General features: G+C 39.3%; 1 protein-coding gene across 5 annotated transcripts in view; it reads left to right on the top strand.

The window, feature by feature from the left end:
* COL14A1 (collagen type XIV alpha 1 chain) overlaps nucleotides 1-18,560 on the top strand; it is a 242,711-nt gene that overhangs the window by 200,343 nt on the left and 23,808 nt on the right. For all 5 annotated transcript variants that reach the window (XM_068525322.1, XM_068525320.1, XM_068525323.1 and 2 more), the window contains exons 42-45: nucleotides 244-315; nucleotides 12,749-12,784; nucleotides 13,790-13,856; nucleotides 17,045-17,233. In XM_068525322.1, the coding sequence (XP_068381423.1) occupies nucleotides 244-315; nucleotides 12,749-12,784; nucleotides 13,790-13,856; nucleotides 17,045-17,233 (364 nt within the window). The remainder of the gene's footprint in view (nucleotides 1-243; nucleotides 316-12,748; nucleotides 12,785-13,789; nucleotides 13,857-17,044; nucleotides 17,234-18,560) is intronic.

An 18,560-nucleotide genomic window follows, 5' to 3' on the forward strand; every position in this document is an offset into this window, starting at 1 on the left:
ATAAAAAAGGCTTGAATTTGAAAGAACTACGTCTAACCGACAGAGTGGAGGCTTTTCCAAAACCGTCTTCCTTACTTTTGTGGTACGTTAGTTGGAAACAGGAGTGAGCAGTGAATCCTGAAGACTTGGTGTTGGGCGGGGAGGTGAGGTTAATGTGCATGTTTGTTGCTCTTTCTTGAGTGCTAGCTGTTTTCGATGACAATGAGTGAGTCCTCACCTTTACTGCACATTCCTGTCTATTAGGGCATTCCCGGAGCCCCTGGAGCCCCAGGAATCACAGGAAGCATGGGACCCCAAGGCGCCCTCGGGCCACCTGTGAGTATGTGGCTGTAGCCAGTCAGGATGGTTGCCCAGTTATCCCTCTGGTTTATTTATGTGTTTAAATTTACAACATCTTTTTTGGTCAAAATGTTTTTTTCAGGACTGGATTCTGTGGGAATCCATAAGGAAAACAGAGAATCTCCTAGGATAAAGATTAAGATCAGACTGTGCATATATCATGGCTAAAGACAAATGGTCCCAACAGGGAATAATCTGCAGCTAAGCTTCTGCTTATATATATTTCCATTGTTTGTTATTCTGTATTTGGCTAAGTCAACTCAATGCCATCTTTGCAGGGATTGGGTACAATACTATCTGTTAATTAGGCCTGTCTCCTGGGTGAGAAATACAAGGCTGGAGAAAGTCAAGGATTAGTGAGAATGGGAAGAGATTTTTCTTTTCTAAATTCTACGAGAAAGACAGAATTTGCCATTAAAACATACACACATTCGCGAATAGTGGTGTAAATGAAAGCCCAGTGAATGGAACTAATTACCTCCCGTTTTTCTGCTTCTAATCTCTTAGGTTGGTGCTTAAATGTGATCAGTGGAGGGGTTAGGGGTAGGATGGGGGAGAAACAGATGAGCCTATCTGGGCCTGTTTCCTCGTCTGTAAAATAAGGTTGTTGAATTACAGCCTCCAAAGGCACACTTGGCATCTTCTGCGACTTGCAAATTGTTCCTTCTGGGTATAATTATTAGTCAGCCTTCTGATATTATCTGCGAGGTACCAAATCTGTATCCATAAACTAAAGCAATTGAGAAGTGTCAATGTATATACATTGCAGATGTGCTAAGGATTCATGGAACAGTGAAATCTGAAGGGTGAGGGTAGGAGAGGTTAATGAAGTAGATTTCTATTCCCTGCTATAACAATTACCACAATCTCAGGGCCTTAAAACAACAAAAATTTATTATCTTACAGTTCTGTAGGTCAGAAGCCTGATGTAGTCTCACTGGGTTTTAAAATCAAGGTGTCAGCTTTTCCTTTCTGGAAGTTCTAGGGGAGAATCTATTTCCTTGCCTTCTCTAGCTTCTAAAGACTTCCCACCATCCTTGGTTTGTGGCCCACTTTGAAGTCAGCAGTGTCGCATTTCTCTGACCATTTTTCCATAATCATATCTCCCCCGAACATAGCCCAGAAAGTTTCTTTGCTTTGAATGATGTATGTGATTACATTTGGGCCACCCAGATAATCCTAGATAATCTCCCTACATTACTTCAAGATCCTAACTAAATCACACTTCAAAGTCCTTTTGCCACATAAAGTAATATATTCACAGGTTCTGGGGATTAGGACATGAACACTTCAGGGGCCTTTTTCTGCCTACCACACTGAACAAGGCATAACAGAAACATTGGTTCTCATTCAGAAAGAAACTCTCTCCCTCTAGCTACTCAGATAGTCACTCTTTATTCTTGAAACTCATTTCAATAAAATGATTTTGCCCTCAGGGCCCTATTCTAGGCTGTGATTCACATGACACATATGCAGGTACACAAACACACATAAGACATGAACATAAAAAATGCCTCCAGATTTTAGCAAACGCATCCTCATTTGCGCACCCAAATAAAGCTCTCCTTAATTGTCATTTTACAAAGCCATATACTTATGGAAGATAGCTACATTGTCATGGTGCAAAACCCTTTTAGATCTCCTCTTTTCATATCAAATTGCTAATGGGTCACAGAAGAAAATTTGATTGCTTTATCCTCACACATCTTTTTCTATTATCTCTGCTACCAGGCTTCAGTCCACTTCCCAAAATGTGCTCCAGGGAACAAGAGTTCCAGAATATCTCAGCAGGGCTCAGAGAGCAAGGGGTTCTGGGAAAGAAGTCTCAGAGACAGTGTATACTAAAACTGTTTCTCAGAAAGTCATGACAAATTTTAGGTAGCAAAGACTTTGAGGCACCTTAAGGTGAAACAAAAAACCAAAACACTGGTTTAACTTGGTTAGACAATAAGCAAATGTATTTGTGCAGTTTCCCTTAACCCAAGCTGGGTTGATCCTAACTGCAGAGGGATGGAATGAGATAGGAAAGAACAGGCTGTGGGAGTACTTGGGAGAGAACAGCGGGCTGTGGGAGGAGTAGAGAGTGAGCCATGAATTACATTAGGTAAGTAGGACCCCACCCTGCTTATCCATCTGGCCTTTTGTAGCTCTAGAATAGACTTTAAATATGGGGCATAGAAAAATAGCAATACATTTTTTTCCTGGAAATAAAACACTTGTTAATAATATTATCTTCTATTATATATCAACAGAAAAGGACCAATGATGGTGGCATTTATATCAGAGACAGCACTGAGTATTCTCTCAAAAGCCAGTTGTTCTCTGAACCGTCCAGCCCAGACTTTTCCCTGTGCTTTGGGCTGGGAGGAGCCATATGCCTGCTGGCTGCCAGACTGGCGTGTCTAGTAAAGTAGGCTCAGTGTCATGGTGTAAAGGCCTTGATTGATTTCCCATGGATGTCTGTCTAGGAAGGTGTAAGGGAAAGAGACCAAGAAAGACGTACCGCCCCACTGAAAATAGCAGTGTGTTTCCTATAGTCGGTGCCAGGAAAATGCTTGCTTTCATGAACCCTGCTTTTAGCTGCTGACTTCCCAGGACAGAATGGGCATTAATGCTGTTGCGGTCATAATTCCTACCTGAGGCTTAAGCATAAGCTAAAATATGGTGTCTCCCCTTGCAGGAGAACAGATAGTGATGAAGCACATGGAAGAAGGGACCATGCATTTAGCTTGAAATCAATATAGGTAGAAAGGTCTAGTGCTCCATCATTTAAAGAGCGCTGCATTAGAAGTCAGGAAACCTAGGTTCTAGACGTGGCCCTCACATGACCTTAACTAGCTGTGTGAGCCATGTCACTTAAGCAATTTATCTAGCTACTCAGAATGTCAATTTCCCAATTAATTCATTTACCGAGTAGCTACAATATGTACAAGAGACATGAGGGACAAGGGTCCATGAGGGGTATAAAAGATGACCAAGATATTTTTCCACATTCATGGAAGAGCTAGAGAGAATGATGATTTTTGTTTCATATAAGAAAATATAATAAAAGTCAGACAGTAAGAAATGCCTTAAAGGAAAGACAAGGAAAGTTCCATTGAGGGAGACAGACAGTCAGAGACAGACATACAGAGGGAGATAACCCCGTGCCCTCAGTTGAGGGCGTGAGGGGAACAGCTCCTGAAAGAGGCTGTGTTTTAATAGGATCTTTCACAGATGGGTGTGATTTCCACCTACAAAGACATGAAGATGGCATCCTTTAGATGGGGATTGTAATAAAACATAAAGCAAACACAGGGCAACCCTGTCTGTTGTACCTTTTAATATTTTTCACCTCTCTTTCTTGCTTCATCACCACTGCCACAGTTTAATTTCAGACCCTCTTCATTTCTCACCAAGACTGTCATGAGAAGCTCTAATTGCTTCTCGTGGAATGAAGAGGGTTTGAAATTAAACTGAATTAAGCAGAAGCCCCTTGCCTCTGCTCTAGCTCTGGTCTGTTCATTCTCCAGTTGCCAAAAGATCTTTCTAGTACAGATCTTTCTGTTGTGTCATTTCCTGGCTTGAATCTCCTCACTGGATCCCTGTCACCAGGAGATAGGGCCCAAATATTCAGCCACGTATACGTAGCCCTGGACGATGGGCCCTTACTTTACCCTCTGACTTGATCTGGCATCATCCTTTCTCTTGGAGGGATGACAACATCCCTTGGAGTTGTCACCCCAAATTATTTAAAGCTCCCCCAATATATGTCATCCTGTTTCACACTTCTTCTTTTTTTTTTTTTTTTGCCTTTTGGGAATGCTCTTCCATTTGTCTGGGTTGCTTTCTCCTCCTTTCTCCACGTGGTGAGCTCCTGGCTATTCTCTCTCTTAAACTGTGCACTTCCTGTGTGAGGCCACCCGCATGTCCTCAGGCTGACAGACTTCATTTCAGCTATCGATGTCCATCTCTCCACAAAAGGAGAGTTCCTTGAGGGCAGAAATTTGATCATACTCATGTTCTTATTCCTAGACCCCAGCTCGGTATCATAGAGGGTACTTAATAAGTGTTTGTTAAAAGAAAGAATGAAGGTATGATTGCCATTCAGTTAGGCTGATGTTCAGGTGAGTATGAGAAGATTATTCTTATAGATTGGGGGTCAGACGTGGGAGACATTTAGAGCTGAATGAGGGATGTTTTGATTTTGGTTAGCAGACATCTAATATTTGGAGCTTGGACCATGAGATCATTCTTCTTGCCTTCAGCACTAAAATTCTGTGAATCTATGAATGTAGCTACTGTATTTTCTTTTCTTTACATTTCAAGGGTTCCTGAAATTAAAGGAAAATGTGCCACTTTTTCTTGCCTACATGTACAGGGAATGTGTGTTTTCCCTCAAAGCATACTTTGGTGGAGTTATGAACCGTAACTCACTCAGGAATTTTTAGTTTGTTTTTGTTTTACTTTGCAAAAATCAAAGAAAAAATGTCAGAGAAGTTGGAATAAAAAATAATTTCTTGCCATTCAGATATATTCACTAAATGGATCTTTCTTGGAGACCACCTAGCTACGTCCTGCAGCTACTTAGTAACAAGCATTGTGAGGCTGAGTTTGAGGAATTTCAGGCCCAATTAAATACATCCATCCCTATATACCAGAAGGTGCCCACAGCTGATGCTGTCCATTTACCTTATCACTCAGGTTTGCATTGTAGTTTCTTTTTCTTTTTTCTTCTTCTTCTTTTGTTTTTTTGGCTGCGTAGCGTGGCATGCAGGATCATAGTTCCCCAACCAGGGATCAAACCTGCATCCCCTACCGTGGAAGCATGGAGTCTTAACCACTGGACCACCAGGGAAATCCCTGTAGTTTCTTTTTCTAAGTTTCAAGCATTTCAGACAAGACAACTTAATAAATGATAGCTAGCAATGCAAATATCAAAGAATACATTGGTTCAGAAACAAAAATACTCAAGATAAAATAGATTATAAGAAATGACTCAAGTAAAATGATAAGTCACTTGAAAAAAACAAAAAACAAACAAAACAAAACAAAACAAAAATCTAATTCTGAATGACTACAGTGAGGTTTGGGAGATATATGTTTGCTTTTTAAATTATTATTTAATTAGGAAAAATATTATCTTCACTGAAATAAAAGATTCTGGCTAGCAAATTTGTTGAGCAGTGTTCTCTTTCATGGCAGCAGTAGTGTGTACTGGGGAGAGTGCAGATTCTGGAGCTTAGCTGATTGGGTTCAGGTCCCATCTTTTCCATTTTCTTATTGTGTGACCTGGGGCAAGTTATTTGTCTTCTTAGTACATCACTTCCCTTATATGTAAAATGGAAGTAATATCTCATAGGGTTGTTATAAAGAATAAATAAGTTTATCTCATAGGAATCTTATAAGGATTAAATGACTTCATTTTATAGGGCTGTTATAAGAGTTAAATGAGTTAATACACCGAGGACAGTGCTTGGAACATGGTAAAATCAGCTTGAGTTTTAAACTACTAGTATTTACAAACAGTTTCTTAATATATTAAAAATGTGAAATAGTTACTTATTTTTGTTTGCTGATTTTTTGTTTTTGCTTTGCGTTGAATGCTTGCAAAGGAAGTAGGCAGCAGTCCTAGATTTATAATAAATATTTAAATATTGGACTTAGTTGAATGTTCGAGTGACTCTTTTATGCAAAAAATGGGCTAGGTGGTTTTGGAAACATGAAGTAATATAAGTTATGGTCCCCAGTATTAGAGGTCTTACCATCCACACAGAGAGAAGAGAAATCCATGCAATGACTTGTTGCTATACTACAATAAAAATTTAGTGTCAAATAGGTGATACTTGAACTAAGTATTGCATTAGAATATTCCTATTGTTGATACCTAATTTATAAGGTATATGCTTAATACCTTTCTCACATTTCAAATGTTTTTATACACTGACTAGACCAGGTCTGTGAGAATGAGAAGTTGTAATTTTGATGAGCAGGAGGTGGGGAAGATGGGGATAAATAACGAGACTTTGAATTCGAGGACTTTGACTATGTCACATGGATGTCTAAGAATCACTGAGTGATTTTTGAATAGAGGAAGAGCTGCCATCAATCAACAGTCACTGCGCTTTCTAAGTTGTATGCTGGTAGTATCTGAGGAGGATGAGACTAGTGGTTGTGTAGAGGATGAACTGGAAGGGAGGGTTTTTAGTTTGAGAAGCCAGCTAGAAGAAAGTTGCAAATGCCCTGGTGTGAGATGGTTAGGGTAGCACCTGGGTGGTGGAGTAGAAGGGATGGATATAAGAGGAATTGCAATGCAAAAAGTGTGCATGTACGTGTGTGTATGTGTGTGTAATAGACATGCAAGAGGCAAGGGAAAGGACATTCACAGAAAGACAAGATGAAAAGGCAGAGGACTATGTACCAGATGAAGGAACAAGATAAAACCCCAGAAAAACAACTAAATGAAGTGGAGATAGGCAACCTTCCAGAAAAAGAATTCAGAATAATGATAGTGAAGATGATCCAGGACCTCGGAAAAAGAATGGAGGCAAAGATAGAGAAGATGCAAGAAATGTTTAACAAAGACCTAGAAGAATTACAGAACAAACAAACAGAGATGAACAATGCAATAACTGAAATGAAAAATACACTAGAAAGAATCAATAGCAGAATAACTGAGGCAGAAGAATGGATAAGTGACCTGGAAGACAGAATGGTGGAATTCACTGCTGCAGAACAGAATAGAGAAAAACGAATGAAAAGAAATGAAGACAGCCTAAGAGACCACTGGGACAACATTAAACGCACCAACATTCGTATTACAGGGGTCCCAGAAGGAGAAGAGAGAGAGAGAAAGTACCCGAGAAAATATTTGAAGAGATTCTAGTTGAAAACTTCCCTAACATGGGAAAGGAAATAGCCACCCAAGTCCAGGAAGTGCAGAGAGTCCCTGGCAGGATAAACCTAAGGAGAAACATGCCGAGACACATAGTAATCAAATTGGCAAAAATTAAAGATAAAGAAAAATTATTGAAAGCAGAAAGGGAAAAACGACAAATAACATACAAGGGAACTCCCATAAGGTTAACAGCCGATTTCTCAGCAGAAACTCTACAAGCCAGAAGAGAGTGGCATGACATATTTAAAGTGATGAAAGGGGAAAACCTACAACCAAGATTACTCTACCCGGCAAGGATCTCATTCAGATTTGATGGAGGAATCAAAAGCTTTACAGACAAGCAAAAGCTAAGAGAATTCAGCACCACCAAACCAGCGCTACAACAAATGCTAAAGGAACTTCTCTAGGTGGAAAACAAAAGAGAAGAAAAGGACTTACAAAAACAAAGCCATAACAATTAAGAAAATGGTAATAGGAAAATACATATCAATAATTACCTTAAACGTGAATGGATTAAATGCTCCAACCAAAAGACACAGACTGGAGTAGCAATTCTCCTATAAGACAAAATAGACTTTAAAATAAAGACTATTACAAGAGACAAAGAAGGACACTACAAAATGATCAAGGGATCAATCAAAGAAGAAGATATAACAATTGTAAATATTTATGTACGATATAGGAGCACCTCAGTACATAAGGCAAATATTAACAGTCATAAAGGGGAAAATCGACAGTAACACAATCATAGTAGGGGACTTTAACACCCCACTTTCACCAATGGACAGATCATCCAAAATGAAAATAAATAAGGAAACACAAGCTTTAAATGATACATTAAACAAGATGGACTTAATTGCTAATTATAGGACATTCCATCCAAAAACAACAGAATACACATTCTTCTCAAGTTCTCATGGAACATACTCCAAGATAGATCATATCTTGGGTCACAAATCAAGCCTTGGTAAATTTAAGAAAATTGAAATCGTATCAAGTATCTTTTCTGACCACAACACTATGAGACTAGATATCAATTACAGGAAAAAATCTGTAAGAAATACAAACACATGGAGGGTAAACAACACACTACTTAATAACCAAGAGATCACTGAAGAAATCAAAGAAGAAATCAAAAAATACCTAGAAACAAATCACAATGAAAACACAATGATCCAAAACCTATGAGATGCAGCAAAAGCAGTTCTAAGAGGGAAGTTTATAGCTATAGAAGCCTACCTCAAGAAACAAGAAACATCTCAAATAAACAACCTAACCTTACACCTAAAGCAATTAGAGAAAGAAGAACAAAAAAACCCTAAAGTTAGCAGGAGGAAAGAAATCATAAAGATCAGATCAGAAATAAATGAAAAAGAAATGAAGGAAACGATAGCAAAGATCAATAAAACTAAAAGCTTGTTCTTTGAGAAGATAACAAAATTGATAAAACATTAGCCAGACTCATCATGAAAAAAAGGGAGAAGACTCAAATCAATAGAATTAGAAATGAAAAAAGGAGAAGTAACAACCAACACTGCCAAAATACAAAGGATCATGAGAGATTACTACAGGCAACTATATGAATAAAATGAACCTGGAAGAAATGGACAAATTCTTAGAAAAGCACAACCTTCCGAGACTGAACAAGGAAGAAATAGGAAATATGAGCAGACCAATCACAAGCACTGAAATTGAAACTGTGATTAAAATTCTTCCAACAAACAAAAGCCCAGGACCAGATGGCTTCACAGGCGAATTCTATCAAACATTTAGAGAAGAGCTAACACCTGTCCTTCTCAAACTCTTCCAAAATATAGCAGAGGGAGGAACACTCCCAAACTCATTCTACGAGGCCACCATCACTCTGATACCAAAACCAGACAAAGTTGTCACAAGGAAAGAAAACTACAGGCCAATATCACTGATGAACATAGATGCAAAAATCCTCAACAAAATACTAGCAAACAGAACCCAACAGCACGTTAAAAGGATCACACACTATGATCTAGTGGGGTTTTTCCCAGGAATGCAAGGATTCTTCAATATATGCAAATCAATCAACGTGATACAGCATATTAACAAATTGAAGGAGAAAAACCATATGATCATCTCAGTAGATGCAGAGAAAGCTTTCGACAAAATTCAACACCCATTTATGATAAAAACCCTCCAGAAAGTAGGCATAGAGGGAACTTTCCTCAACAAAATAAAGGCCATATATGACAAACCTGCAGCCAACATCATCCTCAATGGTGAAAAACTGAAAGCATTTCCTCTAAGATCAGGAACAAGACAAGGTTGCCCACTCTCACCACTATTATTCAACATAGTTTTGGAAGTTTTAGCCACAGCAATCAGAGAAGAAAAAGAAATAAAAGGAATCCAAATCAGAAAAGAAGAAGTAAAGCTGTCACTGTTTGCAGATGACATGATACTATACATAGAGAATCCTAAAGATGCCACCAGAAAACTACTAGATCTAATCAATGAATTTGGTAAAGTAGCAGGATACAAAATTAATGCACAGAAATCTCTTGCATTCCTATACACTAATGATGAAAAATCTGAAAGGGAAATTAGGAAAACACTCCCATTTACCAGTGCAACAAAAAGAATAAAGTAACTAGGAATAAACCTACCTAAGGAGACAAAAGACCTGTATGCAGAAAACTATAAGACACTGATGAAAGAAAGAAAAGATGACACAAACAGATGGAGAGATATACCATGTTCTTGGATTGGAAGAATCAATACTGTGAAAATGACTATACTACCCAAAGCAATCTACAGATTCAATGCAATCCCTATCAAATTACCAATGGCATTTTTTACAGAACTAGAACAAAAACCCTTAAAATTTGTATGAAGACACAAAAGACCCCAAATAGCCAAAGCAGTCTTCAGGGAAAAAAACGGAGCTGGAGGAATCAGACTCCCTGACTTCAGACTATACTACAAAGCTACAGTAATCAAGACAATATGGGACTGGCACAAAAACAGAAATATAGATCAATGGCACAAGATAGAAAGCCCAGAGATAAACCCACACACCTATGGTCAACTAATCTATGACAAAGGAGGCAAGGATATACAATGGAATAAAGACAGTCTCTTCAATAAGTGGTGCTGGGAAAACTGGATAGTTACATGTAAAAGAATGAAATTAGAACACTCCCTAATACCATACCCAAAGTAAACTCAAAATGGGACAGAGACCTAAATGTAAAACCAGACACTATAAAACTCTTCGAGGAAAACATAAGAAGAACACTCTTTGACATAAATCACAGCAAGATCTTTTTCATCCACCTTCTAGAGTAATGGAAATAAAAACAAAAATAAACAAATGGGACCTAAGGAAACTTAAAAGCTTTTGCAAAGCAAAGGAAACTACAAACAAGACGAAAAGACAACCCTCAGAATGGGAGAAAATATTTGCAGACAAATCAACGGACAAAGGATTAACCTCCAAAATGTATAAACATCTCATGCAGCTCAATATTAAAAAAACAATCCAATCCAAAAATGGGCAGAAGACCTAAATAGACATTTCTCCAAAGAGGACATACAGATGGCCAAGAAGCACATGAAAAGCTGCTCAACATCACTAATTATTAGAGAAATGCAAATCAAAACTACAATGAGGTATCACCTCACACCAGTTAGAATGGGCATCAGAATATCTACAAACAACAAATGCTGGAGAGGGTGTGGAGAAAAGGGAACCCTCTTGCACTGTTGGTGGGAATGTAAATTGATACAGCCACTATGGAGAGGAGCATGGAGGTTCCTTAAAAAACTCAAAATAGAACTACCATACGACCCAGCAATCCCACTACTGGGCATATACCCAGAGAAAAACCATAATTCAAAAAGACACATGCACCCCAATGTTCATTGCAGCACTATTTACAATAGCCAGGTCATGGAAGCAACCTAAATGCCCATCGACAGATGAATGGCTAAAGAAGATGTGGTACATATATACAATGGAATGTTACTCAACCATAAAAAGGAACAAAATTGGGTCATTTGTAGAGACGTGGATGGATCTAGAGACTGTCATACAGAGTGAAGTAAGTCAGAAAGAGAAAAACAAATATCGTATATTAGTGCATATATGTGGAACCTAGAAAAATGATACAGATGAACCAGTTTGCAGGGCAGAAATTGAGACACAGATGTAGAGAACAAATGTATGGACACCAAGGGGCAAAAGTGGCAGGGGCGGTGGTGATGTGATGAGTTGGGAGACTGGGATTGACATATATACACTAATATGTATAAAATGGATAAGTAATAAGAACCTGCTGCATAAAAAATAAATAAAATAAAATTCAAAAAAAAAATGAGGCAAGGGAAGGAAGGATAAAAGATATAACCAGTGGTGGGCTTGGGCTGGCTTGTACATGCTTGGGACAGTAGATTTTGCGCTTCTCTTCCCTTTGAAATTCCATCTTCAGTGACAGCACATTTGTCACTTGAAATCAGCCATAGTACAAGTACACCTCTGAAAACAGCAAACGGTACAGGTGAGGGCATTTCCTTTTTCCAGAAAGCCAGTTTACCTGCACACCGTGGGGTGAACCCAGAATTTTGAATTTGGATGACTAACTGAATAGAGATTTTGGAGACGATATGAGTTTGATTTGGGACCTGTTGAGATTATAGTAACAACTGGGAACAGTCTGACAATGTGGCAAATTCCATCTATAAATGGCACTCACTATCCTTTTGATAGAGACTATAAAATGATGTTCAATAAATCTATTACCCTGCCTTGGAGTTGAAACAAAAAGATGAAATTCTTCTGAAGACACATGTTTTGCATTATACATGTAATTTCATTGCAGAAACACTAAAAACGCCATTGTTGTATCAGTAAAAGTTTTTACAGATATGATAAAGTTTCCTATGGATCAAAGAGTAGCTAAGCCACAAAACAAAATAATGATTCAGCTGAGAATTCGTGTTAATACAAGCTCGTATTATCAGGGAGACTCAGGGAGAAAGAATTGTTTGCTGTTATTCTGGATGGAAAACAGGGTGAGGATGTGGGATTTCACTGATTTCATCTTTTACTTGAACTCTTAAGTTGGAAGATGTTTTCCTTTCTGTGAGAGATATTCTTTCAAAAATTAAAACAGTTTATCTTTTCAGCAGAGATTTGTGAAACCAATTATGCAGCATCAGTAAAGTACAATTCAGAGGGTGGTGTTTTGTGCGAAAAGATGTGAATGACTTACTCAAGTGACACTATGTTACAAAGCAGTATTGCTGCATGATCCCAATTTTGTATTCAAACATATTGTGTCTGTGCATTCAAAGGCTGGAGGAGTAAAATGTTTAAAAGAGCTATCTCTGCTTGATGAGATTACTAGTTGCTGTTTGTTTAACCCTGTTGCTGTGTACCTATTTTTGCTGTAGAATTATGAGAGCTAATAAAAAATGTTGACACAATAAGAAAAGATACACTATCATGCTTGGCTGAGTGCAGTGTCACAAGTAATTTGACAATTTAAAATTTTACAGGGTGTCCCTGGAGTAAAGGGAGAAAGAGGAGAACGAGTAAGTATCCTCTGGACTGTTGACCAGCTGCAGCTGACTGTACACCTTATGTTGCATAAGCCTGATAAAGGATAACCATTTACTATCATGATTACTCATTGCTCTAATACCACTCCTCCTCTTCCCCCTCTCCTCAACTGGCTTGACTGTGAGCACATTTTCAAGTGGAAAGCACCCTGTGGGCTAGAAGTCAGGAGTGCTGGCTTCTAGTTGCAGATCTGCTACTATCCAGCTAGATGACCTTGGGCCATTTCTTTAAGGCTAAAATGGAGAGAATCAAACTCATCTAACTCACAAAGTGGATTTAATGAAGACATTATATAATGGGTGTGAAAAGGCTTCAGAAAAGTAAAAGCTCTATTCAAAATGCCAAGCGGTAGATCGAGGCTTGTGTATTTCCAATATGGGAACCAAGGAAGACAAAGGCAGCATGGAATCAAAGAACTGGCTGTGAAACTTAAATCAGTTTATTTTAGGGGCCTTCTATCTCCTTTGAGAAATTGTGCCACTGCTCATATAATTGTGCTGTCGGCTCTAGTAGAAACAGCAGTGACCTTGGACTCATCCAGTTACCTCTGTGAAAATTTGGGCAGTATGTTTAACTCTGTTCATCTGTAAGATGGATTTAACATCTTTCCTCTGAGTTGCTATCAGTATTAAGTAAGCCAGTGGTTGAGAAATTGCTGTATTTTACAAGCTCTAAAGAGCGATAAATAAGGCATTAAATATGTATGGGTTTATTACAAAACTATTAAATTTTTTGGTATCTGGGGCCAGAAACACTTGAACTTTTTAATTTAATAAAGGCTCTCAGGAACCTTGTACCATGAGTGTCCGATTGCTTATACCTCCTCCGTGTGCACCATGGTGGTCAATCCTACCAGTTGCTAGGAGCCAAAGAGCCCAGGTTGGGAACAATGGGTCAAGTCCCATTTCCATCCTGGAAGTCCTGCCATTGGCTGGGTTTGAGGCTGAGAGTCAGCAGTCTGCTTTTTTCTCATCCAGGGTGACCTACAGTCTCAAGCCATGGTGAGAGCAGTGGCACATCAGGTGTGCGAACAGCTGATCCAAAGTAAGTGCATTATAGTCACAGATGTTTTCTATTACTTGTCCAAATGGGAATTTGCCTTTCGCACAAGTGTAAAGACTAAGCTTTGTCTTGTTGCAGAAACATAAGCTTTACAGATGGCCATCACTAACCCATCTAAGTGATCATTACATATTACCCTAGAGTTCTGCATCGATGGTGCAGAGGCCAAATTCCTCTCTGTTGTTTTTCCAAAAACTCTCTGTTTGCCCATATAGGTTTAACTTGACTACCCATATCAAATCTTTTATTTCTTCTTCATCTCTCCAAATGGATAGATTTTTTTCTCAGGTCCTCAGCACTTGAAAACTGCCAAACTAAGGCATCAGAAGCTACCTTCAAGCCACTAGATTTAAATCCATATCTCTTTCTTACCCATTTCTTTTGGTTAGCCCAAGGCCCTTCCCTTTATTCTTTAAGATTTATACCAAAAATAATGCAGACACACAAACATACATGCACACATGGGGACAGGCTTCATGTGAACATTTGACATGATACTTGAGCTCCATGCCAAAAATTACACTGGAACACACTTTACGTCACACCTGTCCCATTTCTTCATTTTTTTTTTTTTTTAAATAAATTCATTTATTTATTTATTTATTTTTAGCTGTGTTGGATCTTCGTTTCTGTGCGAGGGCTTTCTCTAGTTGCGGCGAGCAGGGCCACTCTTCATTCCTGTGCGGGGGCCTCTCACTGTCGCGGCCTCTCTTGTTGTGGAGCACAGGCTCCAGACGCGCAGGCTCAGTAATTGTGGCTCACGGGCCTAGTTGCTCCGCGGCATGTGGGATCTTCCCAGACCAGGGCTCGAACCCGTGTCCCCTGCATTGGCAGGCAGACTCTCAACCACTGCACCACCAGGGAAGCCCACCATTTCTTCATTTTAAACTTGAACTTTCCCACAGGCCGGTATTTCAGTTACGGATTCATGCTCATTCACTTACATACCCACGCATCTGTGCATTTCTCCCCTGCCCACTGACTTTATATTTTCTCTCAGTAATCTAACCAGAGGGTTACTAGAGTGGGCCCTTCTCTCTGCCAGTCATTTGGTTAGTTCCACAAAGATCTGAGGCCACATGGAGATGAAATATTCCTCTCAAACCCAGACAGCTCTGGCCTGGCTCTGCTGTCAAGCCCCCCCGGTTCTGTAGCATCCACCATCTCCAAGGCCGACATTACCTAAGCGGCTGCCTTAACAGCTTTGAGGTTATATTTTTTTAACCCGGGAAGTTTGGGAGTTTTGCAAGTGTCCAAGAAGGTGCTATTGGCTGGGTCCAAAATTCCATCTGCAGTAGATAAACCCAGATCTCACCCTGCAGAAAGCATGGAGTGAAGGTCTACAGGGGCTTGGAAGAGTTTTCATTAAGACGTAAATCTTAGGGCAAACTGAATACAAAGCTACTATCTTCAGATGTAGTAGTAATGCTCCCTATATTTTAACTTTATTTCATTTTGTATTATATTGCCCAAACTAGTGGTTGTGAAAGAGGGAATTTATCAGTTAAATGAAACTACTTAAGTTTAATGCCAAAATAGGATCTCTGAAAATACAATTAATTATAAAAGGGAAACAACATTAAGTAGAATATGTCCAAAGCTAACCTGTACCTTGGATTATTTTGTAAGTTTCTCATTTCAAGTATCCACTGTAAATGGGTGGGTAATGATTTTAAGGAAACCTAAGGGTTAAATCCTAATATGACTCACTGACCATAATATAAGGAAGATTTCACAATAGTTGCTAACTTATTCCACTGTAGAATAAAAATCTTATATAAATATGTGATTATTTGAAACATGCCCTAAAAATTGAGAGTACAAAATCCAGTTTTTCCCCTCAGGAATTCTCAGATTCTTGTGAATAACTTCTAGGAAATAGAAGCCAGCAGGGGTTATACAAGAGCTGAAACAGGTCTGTAAAATAGGAAGGCCCTGCCTGTCAATGTCATGGTCAGAGGAAAAAAATAGAAGAGATTGTATGCCACTCTATGAGCAAAACCCAACCCACCCAGAAGCTGTATTTCTGGCACCTCAACCATCTGTCCACACACCACTTCACGTTTCTCTGGGCTTCTTATTTCCTTCCTTAGGCTTCACCTCAGAACTTGATTATCATTTAGTATATAATTCCTCACATGCTCAGTTACCTGGTTTTTAGTCCAGATCTGAATTATGCTAGGGAAGGTTATGTGGGAAGCTGTGTGAGGCTGAGGTGATGACAGCTAGAGAAGTATCGATAATAAAGGATGGCCCTTTTATCAAAGGAGGAAGCTGAAAAAGCAGATGTGGACATGTCTGATCCCACCCAGACATTCATGAACATGGCTACTAATGGCTCCTGAGTCATCAGGAAGCCAGCCCTAGTTACAGTAATGGTCCTGTGCTTAAGAATGCATTGACTATATCTTAGAAATCATCCCTCTAAAAATGGTTACTATTCTTTATTTAGGGTTGAATGTTTAAAAAGGAATAAATGACAGTCACCTGGAAAGTTCACTTCTTTGGGAAAATGTTATCTCCTGATGATGCTAAAAAATGGGGCATTATGGTATCAAATACTTTCTCAATCTATACTTCTAATTATTAAAATACATTCTTCCAGGCACAACTGAGTTAAGGGATTGTGGGAGAGAGAGCCAGATTTTTTTTAAAAATAAAGCTACTCAGAGTTTCTGCAGCTGGGACTCAAGTAAAGGTTTCTGCAAAAAGGCTTGGCAATGAAGAAATGAGTTGAAACAGAGCACTTGTCTGGGGATTTCTGAGCAAGAGGGTGGAACAGGCTTTGTGGGTTGGAAAAAAGACATATTACTCGGGTGGAAATCGCTGAGGAAAAGGGGCAGCTGGGTGAGGATTTAGGGGTCAGATAAATGTTGGCGGTGAAGAAAAAATTTATGATTTCTGGTCAGAGATGTTTACTGAGATGCTGACGTGAGCTGTGGAATTCCAAACACATGAGATGCGACTTGAATACAATCCAGCTGTTAATATCATCCAAAGTAAAATGCAAAAATTTTTCAGTTGGAAATCAACTTATTTCAGAGAGATGTGCTTCTTCCTATTGGTGGGTGTCTAACAGAATTGTTTGGAACCTTGACAAATAATACCTTCAGTTCTCCCTTTCTATGTGTGACAGTTCATCGAATGCTTCTTTGTCCTTCGTGTCTCAGGTCATATGGCCAGGTACACAGCCATCCTCAACCAGATTCCCAGCCAGTCAACATCAATCCGGACCATCCAAGGGCCTCCTGGAGAGCCTGGGAGACCAGGCTCACCTGGAACCCCTGGTGAACAAGGACCCCCAGGTGCCCCAGGCTTCCCAGGAAATGCAGGTGTGCCAGGGACCCCAGGAGAACGAGGTAAGCTGGACCACTCCTCTCACTGAGTGCGCTGAAACAGAGTGTAACAGTGGTGCTTATGCAATGATAAAGTTCCAAATAATGGACCTAAATTAATTCTCTTCCATCTATTCTTCAGCTTCTTATTTATTAATCCCCAATACTGAGAAGACTGAGTAATCTACAAAACGTTTATTAAGAGCCACGTCTGCTTGTATGCAAAAGGAGGATCAGAAACCCCAATTCACCTCTAAAAGGCTTTTGAGCTAATGAGAGAAAGAGGTCCCCTCTAGATGGATGAATTAAAAAAATATGCCCATCCAGGTAGAATTACAAAATGATACACCCCTCTGGACAGATGTAGCATCAAACATATGTGTCAACTGAAAAAAACAAACAAACACACAACCTAAAAGTTGAGAATTATGTTTTATTTGGCGGATTCACTGAGGACTTAAGCCTGGGACGCAGCCTCTGAGATGGGTCTGAGGAACTGCTCCAAAGAGGTGAAAGAGGACCTGGATTTGTAGGAGTTTTGCAACAAAAACCAGGTAGTGGGAACATCAGAAGAGAACTGTTAATTAAAGAAAAACAGGCATCTCAAATTAATGAATTTAGCACTTTTCTATGAATGGGAAGATGCAAGAGTCTGGGCTTATTGAAATGATTCCTTTGATACGAACCTTAACTACCTAGAGCCAGTATTCTGTTCTTTTCCATCCTGAATCTCCTCAGGGTGCACTGCTGGGGACAGCCGTAGTGGCTGCTGGCTTGATGGACACAATATCTTTTGTTTGCTGATATGGCAAGCAGCATTCTTTGTCCACATGTGTCATGGCAAGTAGAGAGCTCACTTCCTAGGTCTGGTACTTTTTTTGTACAGTGCCCATACCAGGCAACGGTCAGTAGCAGCCTTGAGGTAAGGCATGAGTCATATCAACATATGATTTACATGTGCTTATGTAGACCATGCCAATTCTAAACTTCAAATTAAATACTGTTTGTGGCTCATCTTCCTATAACATGAGGCAGTATTTTATTTAATAGTTGCATGGGCCAATGTTTCATCTTTCCTACTAAAGTTTCTTTCAAATAGAGATCCTACTTAGCCTTTTCTTCTACCCTTTACAGGTCTTAGCAGTATTGTGCAATACAGTAATGTACTCTTTCGATTGATTTTCACCCAATTTTGTAATTGGCCAAGATCTCCCACTCCAGAAGCAGATCAGATCAAAGAGATGTGGGGAAATGGGGTTACATATCAGCCACAAAGAAAGTGATAGGAAAAGAGATAACCAATAAAAGTATTTTCTAGGACACAATTTTATGGAATGTAGATTAGGAGAAA

Source organism: Eschrichtius robustus, chromosome 17 (assembly GCF_028021215.1).
Source record: "Eschrichtius robustus isolate mEscRob2 chromosome 17, mEscRob2.pri, whole genome shotgun sequence".
NCBI lineage: Eukaryota > Metazoa > Chordata > Mammalia > Artiodactyla > Eschrichtiidae > Eschrichtius > Eschrichtius robustus.